General features: G+C 50.4%; 1 protein-coding gene across 5 annotated transcripts in view; it reads right to left on the bottom strand.

Annotated features, from left to right (window-relative positions):
• LOC119957434 (myoferlin-like) overlaps nt 1-23,277 on the bottom strand; it is a 127,169-nt gene that overhangs the window by 52,152 nt on the left and 51,740 nt on the right. For 4 of the 5 annotated variants that reach the window (XM_038785502.1, XM_038785505.1, XM_038785503.1 and 1 more), the window contains 9 exons: nt 21,177-21,354; nt 18,436-18,560; nt 14,282-14,382; nt 12,979-13,171; nt 10,556-10,711; nt 8,062-8,193; nt 6,550-6,713; nt 5,145-5,259; nt 3,577-3,679 (listed from right to left, as the gene is read on the bottom strand). In XM_038785502.1, coding sequence (XP_038641430.1) covers nt 3,577-3,679; nt 5,145-5,259; nt 6,550-6,713; nt 8,062-8,193; nt 10,556-10,711; nt 12,979-13,171; nt 14,282-14,382; nt 18,436-18,560; nt 21,177-21,354 — 1,267 coding nt within the window. The remainder of the gene's footprint in view (nt 1-3,576; nt 3,680-5,144; nt 5,260-6,549; nt 6,714-8,061; nt 8,194-10,555; nt 10,712-12,978; nt 13,172-14,281; nt 14,383-18,435; nt 18,561-21,176; nt 21,355-23,277) is intronic. The other variant, XM_038785501.1, reaches the window with a different exon arrangement.

A 23,277-nucleotide genomic window follows, 5' to 3' on the forward strand; every position in this document is an offset into this window, starting at 1 on the left:
ACGGGTTACAGAAAACATTCCGCAAGCGGACTCTCTGTGGCCGATGTGCTAGGGTGCCTGCCGGATCTATGGGAGCAGGAGGGCGCGACTGAGGAGGATAAGGAACACAAACAGACGGGAGATCCTGGGAGAGAATGAGATACAAGGCAGCCTTCTGCGTTCCTATCACTATCTGAGGATGCCCCCTTCATAGCCGGGAGAGTCCTTTGGAAATGCATTCTGTCATGGGAGCGTCCCTTGTCTTATCACATGGCTTCAGTGATGTCATTGTGTGGGTGGGACTGGGCAGTGGCTCTGAGGTTTACTTTTGTTTTGGTTTGGGGCTTGTTTTGTGGCTCTGAGTTCTTTGCTTTCGTTTTCACATTTGGCTGCTGTATTCAGACAGACAAATATCTTGTCCTTTCTCTCTCCCTTCAGTTTAAAAGCCGTTTGCAGACTGCTTGATAACTTGAAAAGAAATAATTGCTTTCTGGAAGGAATTCAACCCTGCTGTTTTGGAAAAGAGACAAGAGTATCCATACCAGATGGGCCACACCTTTGAAAAGACGGCACTGGTTTATGGGAATTTGTTATTAAATTGGAACAGTTAGAGGGGGAATTTATTACGGGTTCTACATAGATTACTGTAGCTGTGTGGGGTATTTATGTTTGTAGTTGAGGCAGCACGGTAGCGTTGTGGATAGCACAAATGCTTCACAGCTCCAGGGTCCCAGGTTCGATTCCGGTTTGGGTCATTGTCTGTGCGGAGTCTGCACGTTCTCCCCGTGTCTGCGTGGGTTTCCTCCCGGTGCTCCGGTTTCCTCCCACAGTCCAAAGATGTGCAGGTTAGGTGGATTGCCCTTAGGGTCCAAATTGCCCTTAATGTTGGGTGGGGTTACTGGGTTATTGGGTAGGGTGGAGGTATGGGCTTGGGTAGGGTGCTCTTTCCAAGAGCCGGTGCAGGCTCGATGGGCTGAATGGCCTCCTTCTGCACTGTAAATTCTATGTTAAAAAAAAAAAAATGCTTACTGTGTGTGTTTATGAAAATGTTAATTAAATTCGTAGAATAAACTTTGTTTTTGATTAAAAATGCTTCAGGCCTCTGTTGAATAACATCTGAAAGGCAGACCCTTGTGCTCATTGGAACTAAACTTAATAAATAGTTATAGGTCAGGTGAACTCCATGATATATTTTGGAGTTTTCTAAACCCTGGCCCATAACAATTCACTGTTGCAATGTGGGACACGGCAAGCTCTCACGAGCCACAATGTGATACAACCATGGTCATCATGTTAGTTGAGGGATTAATATAGGCTCGGAGACCTGGGTGAACCCCCGCACCCCCAGCTCTTTTGTGAAATAGGGCCCTGGGGTCTTTGATGGGGTCCTTCATCTGCACCACCTCTGACTGTGCTGCCCCTCAACATTGCCTGACCATGTAATTCACCCTCGGCGCTTGCTTCTCCGACAGACAACAGGGAGTTCTCTCCACAGGTGCCGTCAGACCTACTCGAGATTGTCCAGCGTTTTCGTTTCAGATTCCAGCATCTGCAGCCATTTGCTTTTAACTCAGTACTGCCTCCCTGACAGTGCAGCACCCCTTCATTACTTTAATGGATGCACTGGCGATCATAAACCAAGATTCTATCGACTCTGGAGCAGATTGGAGGGTAGCGAATGTCACTCCACTGTGTAAAAAGGGAGGTAGAGAGAAAACAGGGAATGATAGACCAGTCAGCCTGACGCCGTTCATGAGAAAAATTACAAACAATTTAACAGGGAGCACTTGGAAAACAGTGGCAGGAACGGGCAGAGTCAGCATGGATTTCCGAAAGGGAAATCATGCTTGACAAATCCACGGGAATTCTTCGAGGATGTAGCTGGTAGAGTTGATGAGGGGGAACCGGCGGATGTGGTTTACTTGGACTTTCAGAAGGCTTTCGACAAAGTCCCACTGAAGAGATAAGTGTATTGGGGGTAGTCTACTGAGATGGATGGAAGATTGGTTGGCAGACAGGAAACAAAGAGTAGGGGACAAAATGGGTCTTTTTCCGAATGGGAGGCAGTGACTGGTGGGGTATCGCAGGGATTGATGCTGGGACCCCAGCTATTCACAATTAATATTAATGGTTTAGATGGGGGAACTAAATGTAATAGCTCCAAATTTGCAGATGACACAAAGTTGGGTGGGAGGGTGAGCTGTGAGGAGGATGCAGAGATGCTTCAGCGGGATTTGGACAAGTTGAGTGAGTGGGCACATGAATGGCAGATGCAGTATAATTTGGGTAAATGAGAGGTTATCCTCTTTGATAGCGAAAACAGCCAGGCAGATTACCTGAATGGCTACAGATTGAGAGAGGGGAATGTGCAACGAGACCTGGGTGCCTTGTACACCAGTCACTGAAGGTAGGCAAGCAGGTACAGGAGGCGGTAAAGAAGGCAAATGGTATGTTGGACCTCATTGCGAGAGGTTTCGAGTACAGGAGGAGGGATGTCTTGCTGCAATTATACAGGGCCTTGGTGAGGCCACATCTGGAATACTGTGTGCAGTTTTAGTCTCCTTATCTGAAAAAGGATAGAGGGAGTGCAGCAAAGGTTTACCAGACTGATTCCTGGGATGGCAGGACTGATGTATGAGGGGAGATTGAGTCAGTTAGGATTGTATTCACTAGCATTCAGAAGAATGATGGGGGGGGGGGATAGCATTTGGGGTCAAAGGCAGAAAAGGTTATGGGGGCAAGCGGGATTAGGTTATTGAGTTGGATGATTAGCCACAATCATAATGAATGATGGCGCAGGCTCGAAGGGCTGAATGGCCTCTTCCTGCTCCTATTTTCTATGTTCCAATGTACTGCAGTGTAGTCAGTGCGGCACTCCCTCAGTACTGACCCTCTGACAGTGCAGCACTCCCTCAGTACTGACCCTCTGACAGTGCGGCACTCCCTCAGTACTGACCCTCTGACAGTGCAGCACTCCCTCAGTACTGACCCTCTGACAGTGCAGCACTCCCTCAGTACTGACCCTCTGACAGTGCAGCACTCCCTCAGTACTGACCCTCTGACAGTGCGGCACTCCCTCAGTACTGATCCTCTGACAGTGCAGCACTCCCTCAGTACTGACCCTCTGACAGTGCAGCATTCCCTCAGTACTGACCCTCTGACAGTGTAGCACTCCCTCAGTACTGACCCTCTGACAGTGCAACACTCCCTCAGTACTGACCCTCTGACAGTGCAGCACTCCCTCAGGACTGACCCTCTGACAGTGCAGCATACCCTCAGTACTGACCCTCTGACAGTGCAGCACTCCCTCAGTACTGACCCTCTGACAGTGCAGCACTCCCTCAGTACTGACCCTCTGACAGTGCGGCACTCCCTCAGTACTGACCCTCTGACAGTGCGGCACCCCCTCAGTACTGACCCTCTGACAGTGTAGCACTCCGTCAGTACTGACCCTCTGACAGTGCGGCATTCCCTCAGTACTGACCCTCTGACAGTGCACCATGAATAATTCAGGAAGTTTCAGATTGAAATGAACGAAGATCAATGCAGTTGAACAGTGAAACGTCTTTAGCAAGTTTCACTCACATGCCAACATACCATGCTCATCGACAGCCCGATAAAAATCTGGGCTCCATTCCTCATCCCATTCCCATCCTGCAGGACTTTCGATGTCTTCCATCGGGAGATGCCGAGTTCCTTTCTGAAATACACAAGGGAAAATTAAAAGCGATTGAGGATTGAGGCTTCTTCCATGAACACTTCCAAAAACACAGGACGGGATTCTCCAGTCGTCGAAATCGCGTTCGGATATCGGCCGGAGAATTCCCTCAGGGCGCCACCTGAGGCCCTCCCCGATGCTTGGCCCCGACGGCGTGGAACACTTAAGGTATTTCTTTTTCGTGGACCCCGCATGGCGGATGTGGACTGCGTCCAGTGCCGCCTCAGCCGGGGGGGGGGGGGGGGGGGGGGGGGGGGGGGGTTGGGGGGGCCATGCCCTGGCCCAGTTGGGAGGGGCTTCGGGCGGGGGGGGGGGGTGGGGGGGGGGGGGGGGGGGGGGGGGGGGGGGGGGGGGGGGGGGGGGGGGGGGGGGGGGGGGGGGGGGGTGGGGGGGGGGGGGGGTACTGGTGGGTGGTGGTCCCGGGGTGGGGAGGAGGGTTACTGGGGGGGGGAACATTATTTGGCAGGTCTGAGCACAGCCGGCGCCATGTTGCCCGGCGCGGCCGTCACAGGCTGCTGCCATACACATGCACGGCCACGGACCTTGCCATTCTGCGGCCGTATCCGCAGGTAAAGCCTTTACATTGCGTGGCTGCTAGGCCCCCCCCCCCCCCACTAGTCGGGGGATCGGTGCAGCTGTTGCGCCGTTTTTTTCTGCCGTAAAACGCCGGCCTCAGCACTTAGTCTGCAAATCGGAGAATCCAGCCCACAATATCAAAACAAAAGGGTGGACACCATGTTGTACAAATCTGGAGTTGTGGGTCAGCCACAACTAGTCCAGTTCTGGTCACTTGTAGGAAGAATGTGAGGGGGGTCCTCGAGCGGGTTGTTTACTAGAACCCTTCAGGGGATGAGGGTGATTTTAGCTCCGAGATGGGGTTGGAGAAGCTGGGGTTGGTCTCCTGACAGCGAAGGAGGTCGAGGGAGAGATTTGATTGAGGTGGTCAAGATGGTGACAGGCTTAGATAAGGTCGAGGAAGCTCTTCCCACTCGCTGATGGACTTGGGGGGCACCGATTTAGGGTGTCGGGCAAGTGACGCAAGGGCAGGGTGGGGGAATTCGAGGAAGTACGTTTTTCCACTGCGAGTGCCAACGAGCTGTGACTCACAGGATGGCGGAAGCGGAGATGCTGAATGGTTTCAAAAGTAAATTGGATGGGCATCTGAGGGAAGTAACCTTGCAGAGGGGGACTACGGGGATAGAGTGGGGTTGACTGGACTGCTTTGCAAAGACATGATGGGCCAAATGGCCTCCCTCTGTGCTGTACGAGTCTGCCCTTTCTCTCAGGGATGTGGATTGGATCCCAGCCCAGATCCAGAGACGGTGAAAGTCTTTTGTCTCGGTTTTGCTAAGGACCCTGATGGTGATGCTTCCCCTGATGTACAGGTTTAAACTCCCGAACACATTCCGATTCGACTTCTAGCGCTGCAGAGTTGTGTAACACCCACTACGTCAGTGTACTGTTCTAAAGCTGGGCTCCATTCTCCTCCGGCCAAGTGGATTTCGTTCTCGTAAACATCATCCGTAAACTCGTTGTGACCCGCATCAGGGCCAAACAACAGGCTGTTAAAAAAAAACCAAGAGGGATTAATAAGTCGGAGGCTGTCAGAGACATCTCATAGGCAAGGGAATTTCCCTCAACTCTCCCTGCTCGGATTGCCTTCCGAGCGCATCCTGCTCCCCTCTCTCCATAATTCCTTTTCCTCCAGAGGCAGTCAGTACCCACCCCTCACGGTCCACAACCAGGCTCTTTTGTTCTTTGCACGGTAGCACAGTGGTTAGCACAGTTGCTTCACCGCTCCAGGGTCCCAGGCTCGATTCCGGCTTGGGTCACTGTCTGTGCGGAGTCTCCACGTTCTCCCCGTGTCTGCGTGGGTTTCCTCCGGGTGCTCCGGTTTCCTCCCACAGTCCAAAGATGTGCGGGTTAGATGGATTGGCCGTGATAAATTGCCCTTCCTGTCCAAAAAGGTTAAGTGGGGTTACTGGGATAGAGTGGAAGCATGGGCTGAAGTAGGGGGCTCTTTCCAAGAGCAGGTGCAGACTCGATGGACCGAATGGCCTCCTTCTCCACTGTAAATTCTATGATTCTAATATAAATTTAGAGTTCCCAATTATTTTCTTTTTCCAATTAAGGGGCACTTTAGCATGGCCAATCCATCTTCCCTGCACATCTTTGGGTTGTGGGGGTGAAACCCACGCAGACACGGGGAGAATGTGCAAATTCCACACGGACAGTGACCCAGGGCCGGGATTCGAACTCGGGTCCTCAGCGCCGTAGTCCCAGTGCTAAACAGTGCGCCATGTGCCGCCCCTTACACAACCAGGCTTGACCACTGTCGTCAGCTGTGGCTCCGTGGGTCTCACGCACGCCTTGGAGGCAGGGGTCAGGGGTTGAGATGCCACCCCGGGCCTTCAGCACATGATTCAGGCTGACGCTCGCCCAGTGTAGCGCTGAGGGACTGCGGCACTGTCAGCAGTATCGTCTGCCAGACATTAAACTGAGCCCCCTTTTTCTCTCAGAACTGGAAGCAAGAGAGCCCGAGGATCTATTTCAGGACAGAAGAGATTTCCCTGGTATCCTGACCAATATTTACCCTTCATTCAACATCACTAAAAACATGATCCTGTCATTTATCTCAAGGTTTTTTTGCTCGGAGATCTGGCTGCTGTATTTCCTGCATTACATTAGTGATTTATAAATAAAAAGGAGTTGCAATGTCCTGAGGTTGTGAAGGGGCCTGTAAAAATGTAAGTCTTTACTTGCAGGTTCTCAATTTGAAACAGAAATTCAAGTCGGTCAAAATGTTTTGGAAGCCCACCTCCAAACTCCAGCATGGCAAACAGCAAACTCACCAGCGCTCAGGGTCGATGGTCCACTTTCCATCCCACTGCCAGCCCTTCAGAGGATTGAAGTCCTTTTTTGACAGCCGTATTTTACCCATCGCATCGGAGTAGGACGGATGCTGCAGCAATCCACTGGTGCCCCAGTGGCCCATGACCTTTACCTGGTTTTCATACTGCAAATAAAACCAGGGACCACAAAAATTGAACAGACGTGTTGCGACTCCCGCGATAGCTCAGTTGTATCCCCGCTCCCTGTAACTATTCCCCGTTCCCTGTAACCATCCCACGCTCCCTGCGACTATTCGCTACTCCCTGTAACTTCCCCGTTCCCTGTAACCATCCCACGCTCCCTGCGACTATTCGCTACTCCCTGTAACTATTCCCCGTTCCCTGTAACCATCCCACGCTCCCTGCGACTATTCGCTACTCCCTGTAACTATTCCCCGTTCCCTGTAACCATCCCGCGCTCCCTGTGACTATTCCCTGCTCCCTGTAAACATCCCGCTGTGGTGAACGTATTACTACTACAATTCACCACTGTATTGTATTATGCTGATGCCCTCATGGGCTCCGCCTGTGGCTCCGCCCCCTCGGGGGTGGTATATAAATCTGCAGCCTGTGGCACTCCGTACAGAGCAGTCACAGGCAGGCACAGATCTAACTGATCAAAACCACTGTTCACTGCTACTAATCGTCTCGTGTGAATTGATGGTCGCATCACCCGCGCTCCCTGTAATCATCCCCACTCCCTGTAATCATCCCCGTCTCTCTGTAACCATCCCCGTCTCTCTGTAACCATCCCCCGCTCCCTGTAACCATCCCCGTCTCTCTGGAACCATCCCCCACTCCCTCTAACCATTCCCCACTCCCTATATTTCACTATGGAATTACCCTGCCTTCATGGGGAGATATTCCAAAGGGTTTGTTCAGAAGGCAGGATATGTAAGGGAAGTGGGAAGCTCCCAGGACTAAGCCTGCTATTTCATCACTCAGAGGCACAACGGGTGGCACGGGAGCACAGTGGTTAGCACTGTTGCCTCACAGCGCCAGGGTCTCCGGTTCGATTCCCGGTTTGGGTCACTGTCTGTGCGGAGTCTGCACGTTCTCCCCGTGTCCGCGTGGGTTTCCTCCGGGTGCTCCGGTTTCCTCCCACAAGTCCAAAGACGTGCAGGTTAGGTGGATTGGCCACGCTAAATTGCCCCTTAGTGTCCAAAAAGGTTAGGTGGGGTTACGGGGATGAGGTGGAGGTGTGGGCTTAAGTAGGGAGCTCTTTCCATGGGCCTGTGCAGACTCGATGGGCCGAATGGCCTCCTTCTGCACTGTAAATTCTATGATTCTATGAGGTCAGTGGCACCTCCAGCTGACAACCATGTTGGGGATAAGGCAAGTCTGTGTCAGTGAATTCGGTGGGGATTTCCCCTTTGCGGACATGTCTGAACCCAGTGTCTGCTATGCTGACCGCAAAATATATTTCAAACAGAAGTACACATCAAATAGTGGCCCCTACATGGCTCAACTCACTCTCTCTGCAGCCACCAAAATTTTCCCATCGATGTACTTTTCAAACTCCTCCTCGTCGGAAGACAGCCCCATCCAAATCCGCACGCGGAGCTGAGCGACGCTCCTCATATCTTGGGACCGGTCCAGCGGTTGCTATCAACAGGAGTGGGAGAATTGAGTCATTACTCACCCTTGTAAACCATGGGGCCTGCCGTGGTCTGACCGATACGGCAGCGATTAAAACATAAAGCGGTCAACGTTCGTCGTCTCTGGGAGATGCGTCAGGCAAATGGTCAAAAACATAAACAACACCAGTGTCTCCTGCAAATCACAAGAGCGATTTGAAAGCAGGGTATCTTCTGGCCGGGCAGAGGAGGTCATCAAGAATGTTGCCAGGGCTGGAAAAGTGCAGCTACGAGGAGAGGTTGGGGTTATTTCCCTTGGAACAAAGAAGGCTGAGGGGTGACTGAATTGAGGTGTGCAAAATGACGAGGGGAAGAGAGATATGGTGGACAGGGTCATTTGCTTCCCTTGGCGGAGAATTCTAGAACCAGGGACATAGATTCAAGATAAGAAAGTGTCGGGGGGGGGGTCATGAGGAAGAACTTTTTTTACACAGAGGGTAGTGGGGGTCTCTAACCCGCTGCCCGTGTTGGGGGTGAGGCAGAGACCCTAAATCTTTCAACGAGTACCTTGATCTGCACTGTAAGTGGGCAGCACGGTGGCGCAGTGGGTTAGCCCTACTGCCTCACGGCGCCGAGGTCCCAGGTTCGATCCCGGCTGTGGGTCACTGTCCGTATGGAGTTTGCACATTCTCCCCGTGTCTGCGTGGGATTCGCCCCCCACAACCCAAATAAATGTGCAGGGTAGGTGGATTGGCCACGCTAAATTGCCCCTTAATTGTAAAAAATGAATTGGGTACTCTAATTTATATTTAAAAAAAAAGAATCGCAGAATCAGACAGCGCAAAACGAGGCCACCCGGCCCATCTTGCCTGTGAATTCTATCTGATTATTTCCATTCCCCCCTCGCTCTGGGTTCTCCATTCAGAGGGAAAACAAGCCTCTCAGCAGCTTCCCTCTCAAGCCCTCTGACAATCTCATGAATTTCACAGAGATCGTCTTTTGCCTGTCGAAACGGGAGAACACAGGCTCATTCCACTCCAAGGGCAGGATATGTAAGGGGAGCAGCAAGATCCCAGGACTGAGCCTGCCAGTTCATTGCCCAGTACACCCTCAGAGGTCAGTGGTTTCAGCTTGTCACGTGCTCAGGGTCGCCACGTTTAAGTTTTGCCACGCTTGTTTGTGGGTCAGAATTCTAGGGCTCTGAACTCACCAATAACCCGTGCCACTGTCTGAATGTACGGTGGGGTGGGGGTGTACCTTGGATGTTTAACCTGAGCTTCAGGAAATAACTACGACAGTCGATACATATAGATATGTATTTACATGAATGCATAAATGGGATGTTAGTTATATTGTTTTGATACATTGGTGAAAGGTATTCGATGCTTAGAGCACATATAAAGGGAGACTGCTGGGATACTCAACAGGGTAGAGAGGCCTGTGCAGTAAGGAATATAGGAACAGGACTAGGCCATTCGGCCCATTAAGCCTACTTTGCCATTCAATTAGATCATGGCAGATCATCTACCTCAACATCACCTATCCGCATTATCCCCGTATCGCTTGACGTCATTAAGATTTAGAAATTGACTGATTTCTGTCCTGGACACACACGGTGATTGTGCCTCCATAACCTGAGGTAGAGAATTCCAAAGATTCGCCACCCTCGGGAGTGAAGAAATTCCTTCTCATCTCAGTCTCAAATGGCCTGCCCCTTCTTCGGAGAAGTGGGTAAAGGGTATGCAATGCTGCATTCTGTAAATAAACCAACAATCAAGGCAAGGATGTGGGTCTAGTTTCATGTTCTACCATCTGGCTTGGTGTCCATTTATCAGTACATGTATATTCATATGTAGACACATATCCTTACAAGCACATACATACATATATATACTCCTGTGTTTCAAAGTGGCGAAGAGGTCGGGAGGAGATATCGTGTGTGGAACACTTGGGAGTTTGAAATAGAAAAGAAGCTCATACCTCTGGCACCAACACCAAACTGAAGCTATAAGACCATAAGGAGCAGAATTAGGCCACTCGGCCCATCGAGTCTGCTCCCCCATTCAATCATGGCTGATATTTTCTCATCCCCATTCTCCTGGCTTCTCTCCATAGCCCCTGATCCCCTTATTAATCAAGAACCTATCTATCTCTGTCTTAAAGACATTCAGTGATTTGGCCTCCACAGCCTTCTGCGGCAAAGAGTTCCACAGATTCACCACCCTCTGGCTGAAGAAATTCCTCCTCATCTCTGTTTTAAAGGATCGTCCCTTCAGTCTGAGATTGTGCCCTCTGGTTCTAGTTTTTCCCACAAGCGGAAACATCCTCTCCATGTCCAATCTATCCAGGCCTCGCAGTATTCTGTAAGTTTCAAACCAGCTTTGACCTACCTTCATAAACACCGTAAGAAGCTTCCCGCAGAATTTCCCGCAGGATTTCTCACTGTCCCGAGAAAACAGGACTGAGTATGCTTTAATACGCGCGTAAGCGACCCGCTTATCGCCTGATAGCATCCACAGAATCACGTCGGGCAGGCTGTTCTGGGGCTGCAAGGGGCAGAAAGGAGGAGAACATGTGAGGTGCTTATCGCTGCTTCTGCTGGGTTCAAATTTACAGACTTTCTCCACGCCCCCCCCCCCCCCCCCCCAAGCTCCCAAACCCATAGCTCCTGCCAACAGGTCCTTCTGCACCTTGAGCCCCCACACTCTGTAAGGCGGGGAATGCAAAGTTAGGGGTTGGGCCCATTATAAAAACTCTTGTCAAAACACTGCTCCAGAAGAACTGTAATGGGTTGCAATAACTACTGTTATGTGCACGCAACAGCATGTGACCCTCAACTGAAATGATATTATCATGGGGTGGAATCAAAATAATTTTCAGATTTTGACTATAAGGGGCAACTGTCGAGGGTCAGTGCTGAGGGAGTGCTGCACTGTCAGAGGGTCAGTACTGAGGGAGTGCTGCACTGTCAGAGGGTCAGTACTGAGGGAGTGCTGCACTGACAGAGGGTCAGTACTGAGGGAGTGCCGCACTGTCAGAGGGTCAGTACTGAGGGAGTGCTGCACTGTCAGAGGGTCAGAACTGAGGGAGTTCTGCACTGTCAGAGGGTCAGTGCTGAGGGAGTGCTGCACTGTCAGAGGGTCAGAACTGAGGGAGTTCTGCACTGTCAGAGGGTCAGTACTGAGGGAGTGCTGCACTGTCAGAGGGTCAGTGTTGAGGGAGTGCTGCACTGTCAGAGGGTCAGTACTGAGGGAGTGCTGCACTGTCAGAGGGTCAGTACCGAGGGAGCGCTGCACTGTCGTGGGGTCAGTACTGAGGGAGTGCTGCACTGTCAGAGGGTCAGTACTGAGGCAGTGCTGCACTGTCAGAGGGTCAGTACTGAGGGAGTGCCGCACTGTCAGAGGGTCAGTACTGAGGGAGTTTCGCACTGTCAGAGGGTCAGTACTGAGGGAGTGCCACACTGTCAGAGGGTCAGTACTGAAGGAGTGCTGGACTGTCAGAGGGTCAGTACTGAGGGAGTGCTGCACTGTCAGAAGGACAGTACTGAGGGAGTGCTGCACTGTCAGAGGGTCAGTACTGAGGGAGTGCTGCACTGTCAGAGGGTCAGTACTGAGGGAGTGCCGCACTGTCAGATGGTCAGTACTGAGGGAGTTCTGCACTGTCAGAGGGTCAGTACTGAGGGAGTGCCGCACTGTCAGAGGGTCAGTACTGAGGGAGTGCTGCACTGTCAGAGGGTCAGTACTGAGGGAGTGCTGCACTGTCAGAGGGTCAGTACTGAGGGAGTGCTGCACTGTCAGAGGGTCAGTACTGAGGGAGTGCTGCACTGTCAGAGGGTCAGTACTGAGGGAGTGCTGCGCTGTCAGAGGGTCAGAACTGATGGAGTGCTGCACTGTCAGAGGGTCAGTTCTGAGGGAGTGCTGCAGCTTTGGTGATACCATCTCTGAGATGCAAAGTCAAACCAAAAGCCCCATTCACTCTTTTAGGTGGACATGACACGTCTCCGAAGAAGAACAGGGGATTTGGTGCTGTGCCAATGTTTATCCCTCAATCATGCAGCAAAAACAAGATTATCTGGTCATTACTTTGTAATTCATGGGAGCTTGCTGCTTTTCCCACATCAGAACACCTCCGATGTGTCGAGGAGGCACTGACGTCTTTTGGGACGTCCTATATAAGAACACAAGAACATAAGAACTAGGAGCAGGAGTCGGCCATCTGGCCCCTCGAGCCTGCTCCACCATTCAATGAGATCATGGCTGATCTTTTGTGGACTCAGCTCCACTTTCCCGCCCGAACACCATAACCCTTAATCCCTTTATTCTTCAAAAAACTATCTACCGTTCCCTTAAAAACATTTAACGAAGGAGCCTCTACTGCTTCACTGGGCAAGGAATTCCATAGATTCACAACCCTTTGGGTGAAAATGTTCCTCCTAAACTCAGTCCTAAATCTACTTCCCCTTATTTTGAGGCTATGTCCCCTAGTTCTGCTTTCACCCACCAGTGGAAACAACCTGCCCGCATCTATCCTATCTATTCACTTCATAATTTTATATGTTTCTATAAGATCCCCCCTCATCCTAAATTCCAACGAGTACAGTCCCAGTCTACTCAACCTCTCCTCATAATCCAACCCCTTCAGCTCTGGGATTAACCTAGTGAATCTCCTCTACACACCCTCTAGCGCCAGTACGTCCTTTCTCAGGTAAGGAGACCATGGTGGTTCTATGATGGTGGAAAGCACCATAGAAAGGCAAGTCTTTCTTTAAACAACTTTCAAATACTCCCCCGCCCGCAGACATCAAAAGGCAAACCTCCTCGGCCACTGATGAGAGCCTCTCGAGCCACTCTTCGACATCAGGCAGCTTGTCCTCCACATTGACCTTTTTGTCCCTCAGTTCCTCAGCTGACTTCCTGATCTTCTTCAGCACTGCGATCTGCTGCTCGTGCATTTGCTGATCGAGAGCGGTCACTTGAGGAAACCTCTTCAGCGGCGGCAGTGAGCGGCTGCGGCAAAGGATCGAGAAATTAGTAAAAAAGTCATTCGTCTTTACCTCTTCACCCGATGTAGACGCAGCAACCGGGACTCAATATTTATGAAGCCGAGATATCTCTTTGCCTTACGTTGCTGGAGCAGAGGGAGTAAGGGCCATAAAAATACCAAGACAAGATGGAGGATTGTAACTCTCCCACTTTACGTCCCAAGTTCTAGTATCCAACATGTTCAAATTCAGCTCATCAAGCAGTGGAGGATGAAACAGGAGCCAATCTTTACACACTTTCATTCATGGAGATACATGTTACAAGCATGCACCTCCAAACTGAACAGTTTAGTCTGCTCCTATTTATAAGAGCTCAGCTGAATCCCTGTTAATGCCTCAACACTCAGTTCATATCCAATTAACACAACAATCCCAGGTTAGTTGTAGCATCAGCTGGACTATGAGCAGGATCTTCTCCATCACAGCCCACAGGGGATCTGAGCAGTGCTTCCATTCGCTGGGTATACCCATTGGGATAACCGTTAACAGAGCACGGTAGCACAGATGCTCCATCCCAGGTTCGATTCCTGGCTTGGGTCACTGTCTGTGCGGAGTCTGCACGTTCTCCCCGTGTATGCGTGGGTTTCCTCCGGGTGCTCCGGTTTCCTCCCGCAGTCCAACAATGTGCAGGTTAGGTGGATTGGCCATGATCAATTGCCCCTTAGTGTCCAAAAAATGTTAGGTGGAGTTACGGGGATAAAGGGCATAGGGTGGAGGTGTGGAGCTTAAGTGGGGTGCTCTTTCCAAGGGCCAGTGCAGACGCGATGGGCTGAATGGCCTCCTTCTGCACTGTAAACTCTATGATTCCATGGCTCTCTAAATTTATATTTTTAAAAAGCCGCTCGATTTGAGGGCAATCAGGAATCGGCACCAAATGTGGCCTTGCCACATCCCCTGGAAGAATAAGTCAAACAAACAGACTGAACGGCATCAGATAAATGGCAGCTAGTTGAGATGGAAAGGCAGGCGAGGGAGGGGATGAGTGAGACCTTAACCTGATCTATCTGAGATGCCCAATGGTGGGTCTTGAGCGCACCGTCAGATTTGGGGCCACTTGATTTCATGTGCCACCTACTTGCAATCCTTCACGAGCCTCTCGAGCATCTTCACCCACATTCCAGTCAGACGCGTGCCCTCAGATGGCAATGTTGACTTGATGTCTTTTATACTGGCTTTCTAAACGACATGGGAACAATAACACAGTGCGGTATCAATGACCTCACCCTCTCAGTGAATATGACTTTTATACTCCCCCCTACTCAATTCATTTTTTTTCCAATTAAGGGGCAATGTAACATGTCCATCTCACCTACCCTACACATCCTTTTGGGTTGTGGGGGTGAGACCCACGCAGACACGGGGAGAATGTGCAAACGCCACACGGACAGTGACCCGGGGCCGGGATCAAACCCGGGTCCTTGGCGCCGTGAGGCAGCAGTGCTAACCACTGCGTCACCATGCCGCCCTTTTTAATCAGGCGTAACTGGCACAGGTATTTCTCAAGATTTATCGTGGAGTGGGCTTTATCGGATTGGTGCTGGTTTAACGCAGGAGATTTTGTTCCACTGGAACGTTGAGCACTGCAAGGTACAGGCACCTAATCCGCTAATACCCTTCACCTGCCGCCCGTGAGGGACGTCTGCCCCACTGACACATCCCGAGGGAACCCTCTCCAAGTGCCCATTTTCCACGTGAAAATGAAAATCGCTTATTGTCACGAGTAGGCTTCAATGAAGTTACTGTGAAAAGCCCCTAGTCGCCACATTCCGGCGCCTGTCCGGGGAGGCTGGTACGGGAATCGAACCGTGCTGCTGGCCTGCTTGGTCTGCTTTAAAAGCCAGCGATTTAGCCTGGTGAGCTAAACCAGCCCCTGACGTTCAAGTCTTGCCAGCGTCTTGGGGGCAGTTTTCGTGGTGGATGCTGAGAGAACGCTCGCACCTTGCCCACCAGATCGGGCGCCCCATGCATTGCTGTCTCTGCCAATCTTGCTGGGAGTGGGTGAGCAGTAGACATGGCTTGCTGCCTGGCAGCGGAGGCGGGTAGAGAATCAGTGTCCTTACACCTGGTCGATTGGAGCCAATTTGAGGACACCGGACCGGGCTGCGGGTCCCACACTGTGGGCAAAGCCTGGCAGATCCCAGACACCATCCTTAACTGGACGGGCACCCGCCGACGGCCTCTTAATTGGCCGCCTACTGTAAGATTGGGCAGGCAGGCATCGCCAGTGAGGCCGTGACCTGCTTTTGACCTTTGAAGACCTTTAAAGATGGCAAGATTCCACCCTGAGTGTCAGAAGTCCACTCTCCGGGTGGAGTTTGCATGTTCTCCCGTATCTGCGTGGGTCTCACCCCCACAACCCAAAAGGCTGTGTCGGGTAGGTGAATTGGGCATGTTACATTGCTCCTTAATTGTAAAATAAACTGCAGCAGTATCATACTTTAGCTACAGTGAGGAATATAGGAATTTCAGATACATGATTTATTACATGTATCTGGTGCAGTCAGAATTTAATGTCTTTAGTGTGTGTGTGACTGTTGTAGTAATTGTGTTCAAAAGTCCCGGTTTAAAAGAGACACTTTGGCTACAAGAGATATCTGAAGCATCGTAAAACTTAGGGCTAAAGGAATTTTTTTTTATATAAAGAAGGTTATATGCAGAAGAGATTTACGAGGATGCTACCAGGACTTGATGGTCTGAGTTATAAGGGGAGGCTGGATAGGCTGGGACCTTTTCGCCCTGGAGCGTAGGAGGCTTAGGGGTGATCTTCTAGAGGTCTAGAAAATAATGAGGGGCATGGATAAGGTAGATAGTCGGCATCTTTTCCCAAAGGTAGGGGAGTCTAGAACTAGAGGGCATAGGTTAAAGGTGAGAGGGGAGAGATGCAAAAGAGATCAGAGGGGAAATATCTTCACACAGAGGGTGGTGAGTATCTGGAACGGGCTGCCAGAGGCAGTGGTAGAGGCGGGTACAATTTTGTCCTTTATAAAGCAGTTAGACAGTAACATGGGCAGGGTGGGTATAGAGGGATATGGGCCAAATGTGGGCAAGTGGGACTAGCTTAGTGATAGAAACTGGGCAGCATGGACAAGCTGGGCCGAAGGGCCTGTTTCCATGCTGTAAACATCTATGACTCTAAGGTTCCCTGGGGAGTAGATCATTAGAGATATTGTGTTTGGCCTTAGCAGGATGATGTAGTTTTTTTAAAATAAATTTAGATTACCCAATTATTTTTTCCAATTAAGGGGCAATTTAGCGTGGCCAATCCACCTACTCGGCACATTTTTGGGTTGTGGGGGCGAAACCCACGCAGACACGGGGAGAATGTGCAAACTCCACACGGACAGTGACCCAGAGCCGGGATCGAACCTGGGACCTCAGCGCCGTGAGGCGGTTGTGCTAACCACTAGGCCAGCGTGCTGCCTAGGATGATGTAGTTAATGGGAGGAGTGAGGGATTGAAGTAGTCAGGTACTGAATTTCAGTTTTGGGGTTCAGTTCAGTTAAAGGTTTGACTGTGTACAAACCGGCCGCTTTTCTCAAAGCCGTTTAGTCCAAAAGATTTTGCCTGTAAACAAAACAAGCAGTGTCTGGAAAGACTGGCAGGTTAACTGGCAGCTTGACTCAGGCAAGAATCTGCGGTTGGTCCCTGAAAGATCTCTTTCTCAAAGCGGTTTATCCATCTCTTTACAGCAAGTATTCCTGAGGTTGTTAACTGTATTTAAAAGTGGATTGTAACCTGAGATGGGTTTTGCTTGAGTGGAGATAAAAGCTAGTGGGTTGGATTTCGTGTTTCATGTTATTGTTAAGCATTGTTTCTCAGCTCTTTTCTTTGCGATGTTAAAGTTAACAATACTGTGTTAGTAATAAAGTTTGTTTTAATATACCATATGCCTATTTATGGGTGGAATCGCCCCTGGAGCAAAGTATCCTTTTCTCACAGTGTTACAAATTAAATTAAATAGTGGGGTTTCTGTCCAGCAACCTAGCAACTGTTGGGGTCTGGTCTGGGATCTTAATAAAATCGGGATTTAAAAGTATAATTCCTTGTTTGGCTTGGGATTATTGAATTTAAAGACAGTGAGTGTGTGTGGAACTGTTTTTTTTTAAAGTTGTTGAGGTTTAAATAGAGGGTACAGTGAGAAGTCTTACAACACCAGGTTAAAGTCCAACAGGTTTGTTTCGAATCACTAGCTTTCGGAGCACTGCTCCTTCCTCAGGTGAATGAAGAGGTGGGTTCCAGAAACATATATATAGACAGAGTCAAAGATGCAATACGATACTTTGAATGCAAGTCTTTGCAGGTAATTAAGTCTTTACAGGTCCAGACGGAGCAACTGGAGAGAGGGATAATCACAGGTTAAAGGTGTGTGAATTGCAAGGGGGGGGGCGCGAGAGAGGCTGACGTCTTGGCCTTTGCCCACCTGGTAGCCCGGAGACGGATCTTATTGGCATGGAGGGACCCAGAGCCCCCAGAATCGGAGGTGTGGGTTAGCGACATGGCCGGGTTTCTCAGGCTTGAGAAAATGAAGATCGCCCGAGAGAATCAATGTTAAGATTCGTCTGCAGATGGCAGCCGTTTATCGATTTCTTCAGGGAAAACTAAACTGTTAGCAGATACAATTGGGGGGGGGGTGGGGGGGGGGGCTAGGGAACGTGTGTGGGGGGGGGGAGGGGAGGGGGAGATAGTTTAGTTTAGTCTAGGCGGAATAAGCAAGAGGACGTGGTGCGACTGGGGAATTGTGTATGTAAGCCATGTTGGCGGGGTATGGTTGTTGGTTGGGGGGGGGTGTTATTTTCTGAGTTATGTTTACAATTACATTTGTATTTGTTGTTATAAAATCATAAGTGCCTTAGTAAAATGTTTTCAAAAAAAAGAGAAAAATCCTGAGGCGCTGCGGCTTCGAATAAGGCCGTAAGGAATAGGAACGGGAGTCGGCCCTTCCGCACCTCCAGCCTGCTCTGCCATTTCACAAGACCCCCTGTGGATTAACCCTTAATTCCCGTGCGGTTTAAAAACCTATCGATCCCAGAATGGAGACAACGGCGAGGGAATCGTGGAATGTAAAGTGGGGAAATGCTGGAAATATCCGGCAGGTCCGGCGTCGCCAGTGGACGGAGTTTAATGCTTCAGGTCGGACAAGCCCTGACAACGTTGACTCTGCTCCTCTCGCCACCCAACCTGACCTGTGCTTCCAGCGCTTGCTGCTTTCCGCTGTCATCGAGTACTCACCAGCTTGTCGATGATTCTGAGGAGAATGTTTAACCTGTCCAGCCTGTGGTCGATGTTTTCCCAGTACGATGTCAGAGCGGCCACCGGCTTGGTGTCACACCAGGGAAGGTAGTAGTAGTAGTTACCTGCAAAGACACAGCGAGTAAATCCTCACTAAAAAAAAGTAAAACGAACGAGGTTAATGCTCCCCGAAACTAGCTGCAATGTTCATTCATGGGCCATTTCAAACTGCTGCTTTGGCAATGCCTAAATTCGCCAATAAATAATCTTCACGTTCATGCAGAAGGACTACAAAGGACATCTGTGTTTACTTCATGCGCGTAAGAGCTTAGGGTTGAAGAACGGTTGAGGACTCTGGGTCTCAGTTTAGAAGGATGAGGGGGGAGCTTATTGAAACTAACAGAATACTACGAGGCCTGGATAGAGTGGACGTGAAAAGGATGTTTCCACTCGTAGGAAAAACTAGAACCAGAGGACACAGCCTCAGACTGAAGGGACGATCCCTTAAAACACAGATGAGGAGGAATTTCTTCAGCCAGAGGGTGGTGAATCTGTGGAACTCTTTGCCGCAGAAGGCTGTGGAGGCCAAATCACTGAGTGTCTTCTTAAAAAATTATTTTAGAGTACCCGATTATTTGTTTTCCTAATTAAGGGGCAATTTAGCGTGGCCAATCCACCTACCCTGCACATCTTTGAGTTGTGGGGGTGAGACCCACGCAGACACGGGGGGAATGTGCAAACTCCACACGGTCAGTGACCCGGGCCCGGGATTGAACCCGGGTCCTCGGCGCCGCGAGGCAGCAGTGCTAACCGCTGTGCCATCCTGCCGCCCATCACTGAGTGTCTTTGAGAGAGAGATAGATAGATTCTTCATTATTAAGGGGATAGGGGTTATGGGGAGAAGGCAGGAGAATGGGGATGAGAAACCTATCAGCCATGATTGAATGGCGGAGCAGACTGGATGGGCAGAGTGGCCTAATTCTGCTCCAATGGTTTCATGATGATATGTAACAAAGTATTTACAGCACAGAAACGGGGCATTTGGTCCAACAGTGTTCCTGTTCACACAATCCACACCCTGCCGCTCTCCACTCTATTCCTTTCTCCCTCTTGTATTTATCTAGGTTCCTCTTCAATGCACCCTCACTATTCACCTCAGCCATTCCACCCCTGGTAGTGGACTCCACACTCCCATCTACACTCTTTGTTTAAAAGCACTGCTCCTGAAATGTCGGAGATTTATCAGTGGCCATCAGTTTGATTCCAGGGCTTGATGGCCAAGGAAGGTGCTTTGGTAACGTGGCCAAACAGGTTGAAGATAAGCCTGTAAGTCCTTCCACGCCAAGAGCGGGAATGATTCCTGTGATGTGAGCATTGGAACCTCTACCATCACTGTCCATTGGTCTACAATGCGCCTGTAAAAGTGCACGGCGCCGCAGCAACCCTAGAGAACTATAACACTCCGCCATTATGTCTACGACCTTTAACTCTGGTCTCACTTGGGTTGGGGGAGCGGTGATGGAGTTGAAAGAAGGGGAACGATTAGGAATGGTATGAAGAAGGGGCAGCACGGTGGCGCAGTGGTTAGCACTGCTGCCTCATGGCGCCGAGGTCCCAGGTTCGATCCCGGCTCTGGGTCACTGTCCGTGTGGAGTTTGCACATTCTCCCCGTGTCTGCCTGAGTTTCGTCCCCACAACCCTAAAAAATGTGCAGAGTAGGTGGATTGGCCATTCTAAATTGCCCCTTAATTGGAAAAAATGATTTGGGTACTCTAAATTTTAAAAAAAGGAATGGTATGAAGATGATGGAAATGGGATAATCATAGAATCATAGAATTTACAGTGCAGAAGGCGGCCATTCAGCCCATCAAGTCTGCACTGGCCGTTGGAAAGAGCCCCCTACTTAAGCCCACGCCTTCACCCTATCCCCATAACCCAGTAACCCCACCCAACCTTTTTGGACACTAAGGGGCAATGTATCATGGCCAATTGATTTAACCTGCACATTTTTGAACACTAAGGGCAATTTGGCATGGCCAATCCACCTAACCCGCACATCTTTTGACTGTGGGAGGAAACCGGAGCACCCGGAGGAAACCCACGCAGACACGGGGGAGAACGTGCAGACTCCCACAGACAGTGACGGAAAGAGGTGTTAATGTTATGTCAATTGTATTGTAAGGTAAGGGTAAATCATAGAATCATAGAATTCACAGTGCAGAAGGAGGCCATTTGACCCATCGAGTGTGCACCGGCCCTTGGATGGAGCACCCCCACCCTATCCCCATAATCCAGCAACACCACCTAATCTTTCTTGGACACTAAGGGCAATTCAGCATGGCCAATCCACCTAACCTGCACATCTTTGGACTGTGGGAGGAAACCGGAGCACCCGGAGGAAACCCACGCAGACACGGGGGGGAACGTGCAGACTCCCACAGACAGTGACCCAAGCCGGGAATCGAACCTGGGACCCTGGAGCTGAGAAGCAATTGTGCTACCCACTGTGCTACCCTGCTGCCCACAATGGGGTGGGTGGGATGGAACAGGAATCTGAGGAAGCAATTTGCCATTGAGACCCTAGTTTCACTGCAAATATTTTGCAGGCTTAGCTTAAGGGAATCGCAAGAAGGGGATCGGAAAAGAAAGGAGCATTCTAAACACGCCTGCCGACCTATTTGAATCCTTCTTGCTCAGCAGGTACGCGACCTGCTTCCACAGCCCCCGGTGCATCATCTTACCATCAAACATGGCCTGGCTGTACTGCGTCGAGGATGCGTGAAGTTTGCATGACTTGTCAAACTTGTTGCCGTAATTCCCGATGCTGACTTCGAATTGGACCGGCTCTTTGACTTCCTGCATTCGCGACGCCGAATGGAACACCACACAGAGGCTGTACCTCCGCCGCTGCAAGTACTTCTGAAAGCATGCAATCAAAGAGATTCTCTCATGTCCTCTCACACCAACAACAGCTTACATTTGGATGACATCTTTAACGTCGCAATGGCCTTAGATCAGACAACGCTCGACAGCGGAAAGAGTCAGTTTTAAGGAGCATCTTTAAGGGGGAACGCGAGGTGGGGATGTTGATGGAGGGCATTTCAGACCTTGGGGCTCAGACAGATGAAGGCACAATGCAATTTTCCATTCATTCTTGGCCAGTGGAGCTATGGGCAAGGCCAGAATTTAATGAAATGAAATGAAAATCGCTTATTGTCACGAGTAGGCTTCAAATGAAGTTACTGTGAAAAGCCCCTAGTCGCCACATTCCGGCGCCTGTCCGGGGAGGCTGGTACGGGAATCGAACCGTGCTGCTGGCCTGCTTGGTCTGCTTTAAAAGCCAGCGATTTAGCCTGGTGAGCTAAATCAGCCCCTTCATAGCCTAATAGCCTAATGCCTAAAGTAGGCGGGGAAACGCCCGCCATTTGAGCCACTGCTGTCCATGTTGTGTCGGTGCATCCACAGTGCTTTTGTGCTGTAGCACTCTAACACAACTAGGCGGCTTGCTCGGCCATTGCAGAGAGCATTTAATAGCCAACCCCTTTGCTGTGGGTCAGGAGTCACATGTCGGCCACACCGGGTAGAGATGACAGATTTCCTTCTGCTGAAGGACGTTAGTGAACCAGATGCATGTTTCTTAAAATTTAGAGTACCCAATTATTTTTTTCCAATTAAGGGGGCAATTTAGCATGGCCAATCCACCTAACCCGCACATCTCTTGGGTTGTGGGGGGTGAGACCCATGCAAACACTGGGAGAATGTGCAAACCCCACACGGACAGTGACCCGGGACCGGGATCAAACCCACGCAGACACGGGGAGAATGTGCAAACCCCACACGGACAGAGACCCGGGACCGGGATCGAACCCGGGTCCTCAGCACCGTGAGGCAGCAGTGCTAACCACTGCGCCACCATGCCGCCCAACCAGGTGGGGTCTAACAACAATCCGGTAACTTCGAGAACATTATTAACGAGACTTGTTTATATTCCAGATTTATTAATTCAGGGAATTTATATTCCCCCAGATGCCATGAAGTCACGCCTCTGGAGCATTAGTCCAGGCCTCTGGATTCCTTGCTCAGTAATGTAACCACTCTGCTACCATCAGAGATAGCGATGATCTCATTCAAACGTATAACATTCTGACAGGGCGGGGCAGACTGGGTACAGTCTGGGTGGGGGGGGGGGGGCAAAGGGTCACTGTCTCAGGATACCGCGTAAGCCATTTAGGACTGAGGTAAGGAGAACCATCATCACTCGGAAGCTGGTCAACCCTTGGAATTCTCCACTACAGAAGGCTGCGGAGGCCGAGTCAACGGGCGGTACAGTAGCACAAGTGGATAGCACTGTGGCTTCACAGCGCCAGGGCCCCAGGTTCGATTCTCCGCTGGGTCACTGTCTGTGCGGAGTCTGCACGTTCTCTCCGTGTCTGCGTGGGTTTCCTCCGGGTGCTCCGGTTTCTTCCCACAGTCCAAAGACGTGCAGGTTAGATGGATTGGCCACGCTAAATTGCCTTTAGTGACCAAAAAGGTTAGGAGGGGTTATTGGGTTAAAGGGATAGGGTGGAAGTGAGGGCTTAAGTGGGTCGGTGCAGGCTCGATGGGCTGAATGGCCTCCTTCTAATATCTTTAAGAAGGAATTAAATCGATTTCTAGACACTAAAGACGTCAAGGGGCAAGGGGGGGGGGGGGGGGGGGAGTGCAGGAATGTGGCGTTGAGGTCGAGGATCACACAGGATTATATTGATGGGCTGAATGCCCTCTACCTTTCTTTGATTTGAAACCAAGGATGAAAACTTTAAAATTGAGGAGCTGCCAGACCAGGAGTCAATGTCGGGTCAA

This window comes from Scyliorhinus canicula, chromosome 26 (genome assembly GCF_902713615.1).
Source record: "Scyliorhinus canicula chromosome 26, sScyCan1.1, whole genome shotgun sequence".
NCBI lineage: Eukaryota > Metazoa > Chordata > Chondrichthyes > Carcharhiniformes > Scyliorhinidae > Scyliorhinus > Scyliorhinus canicula.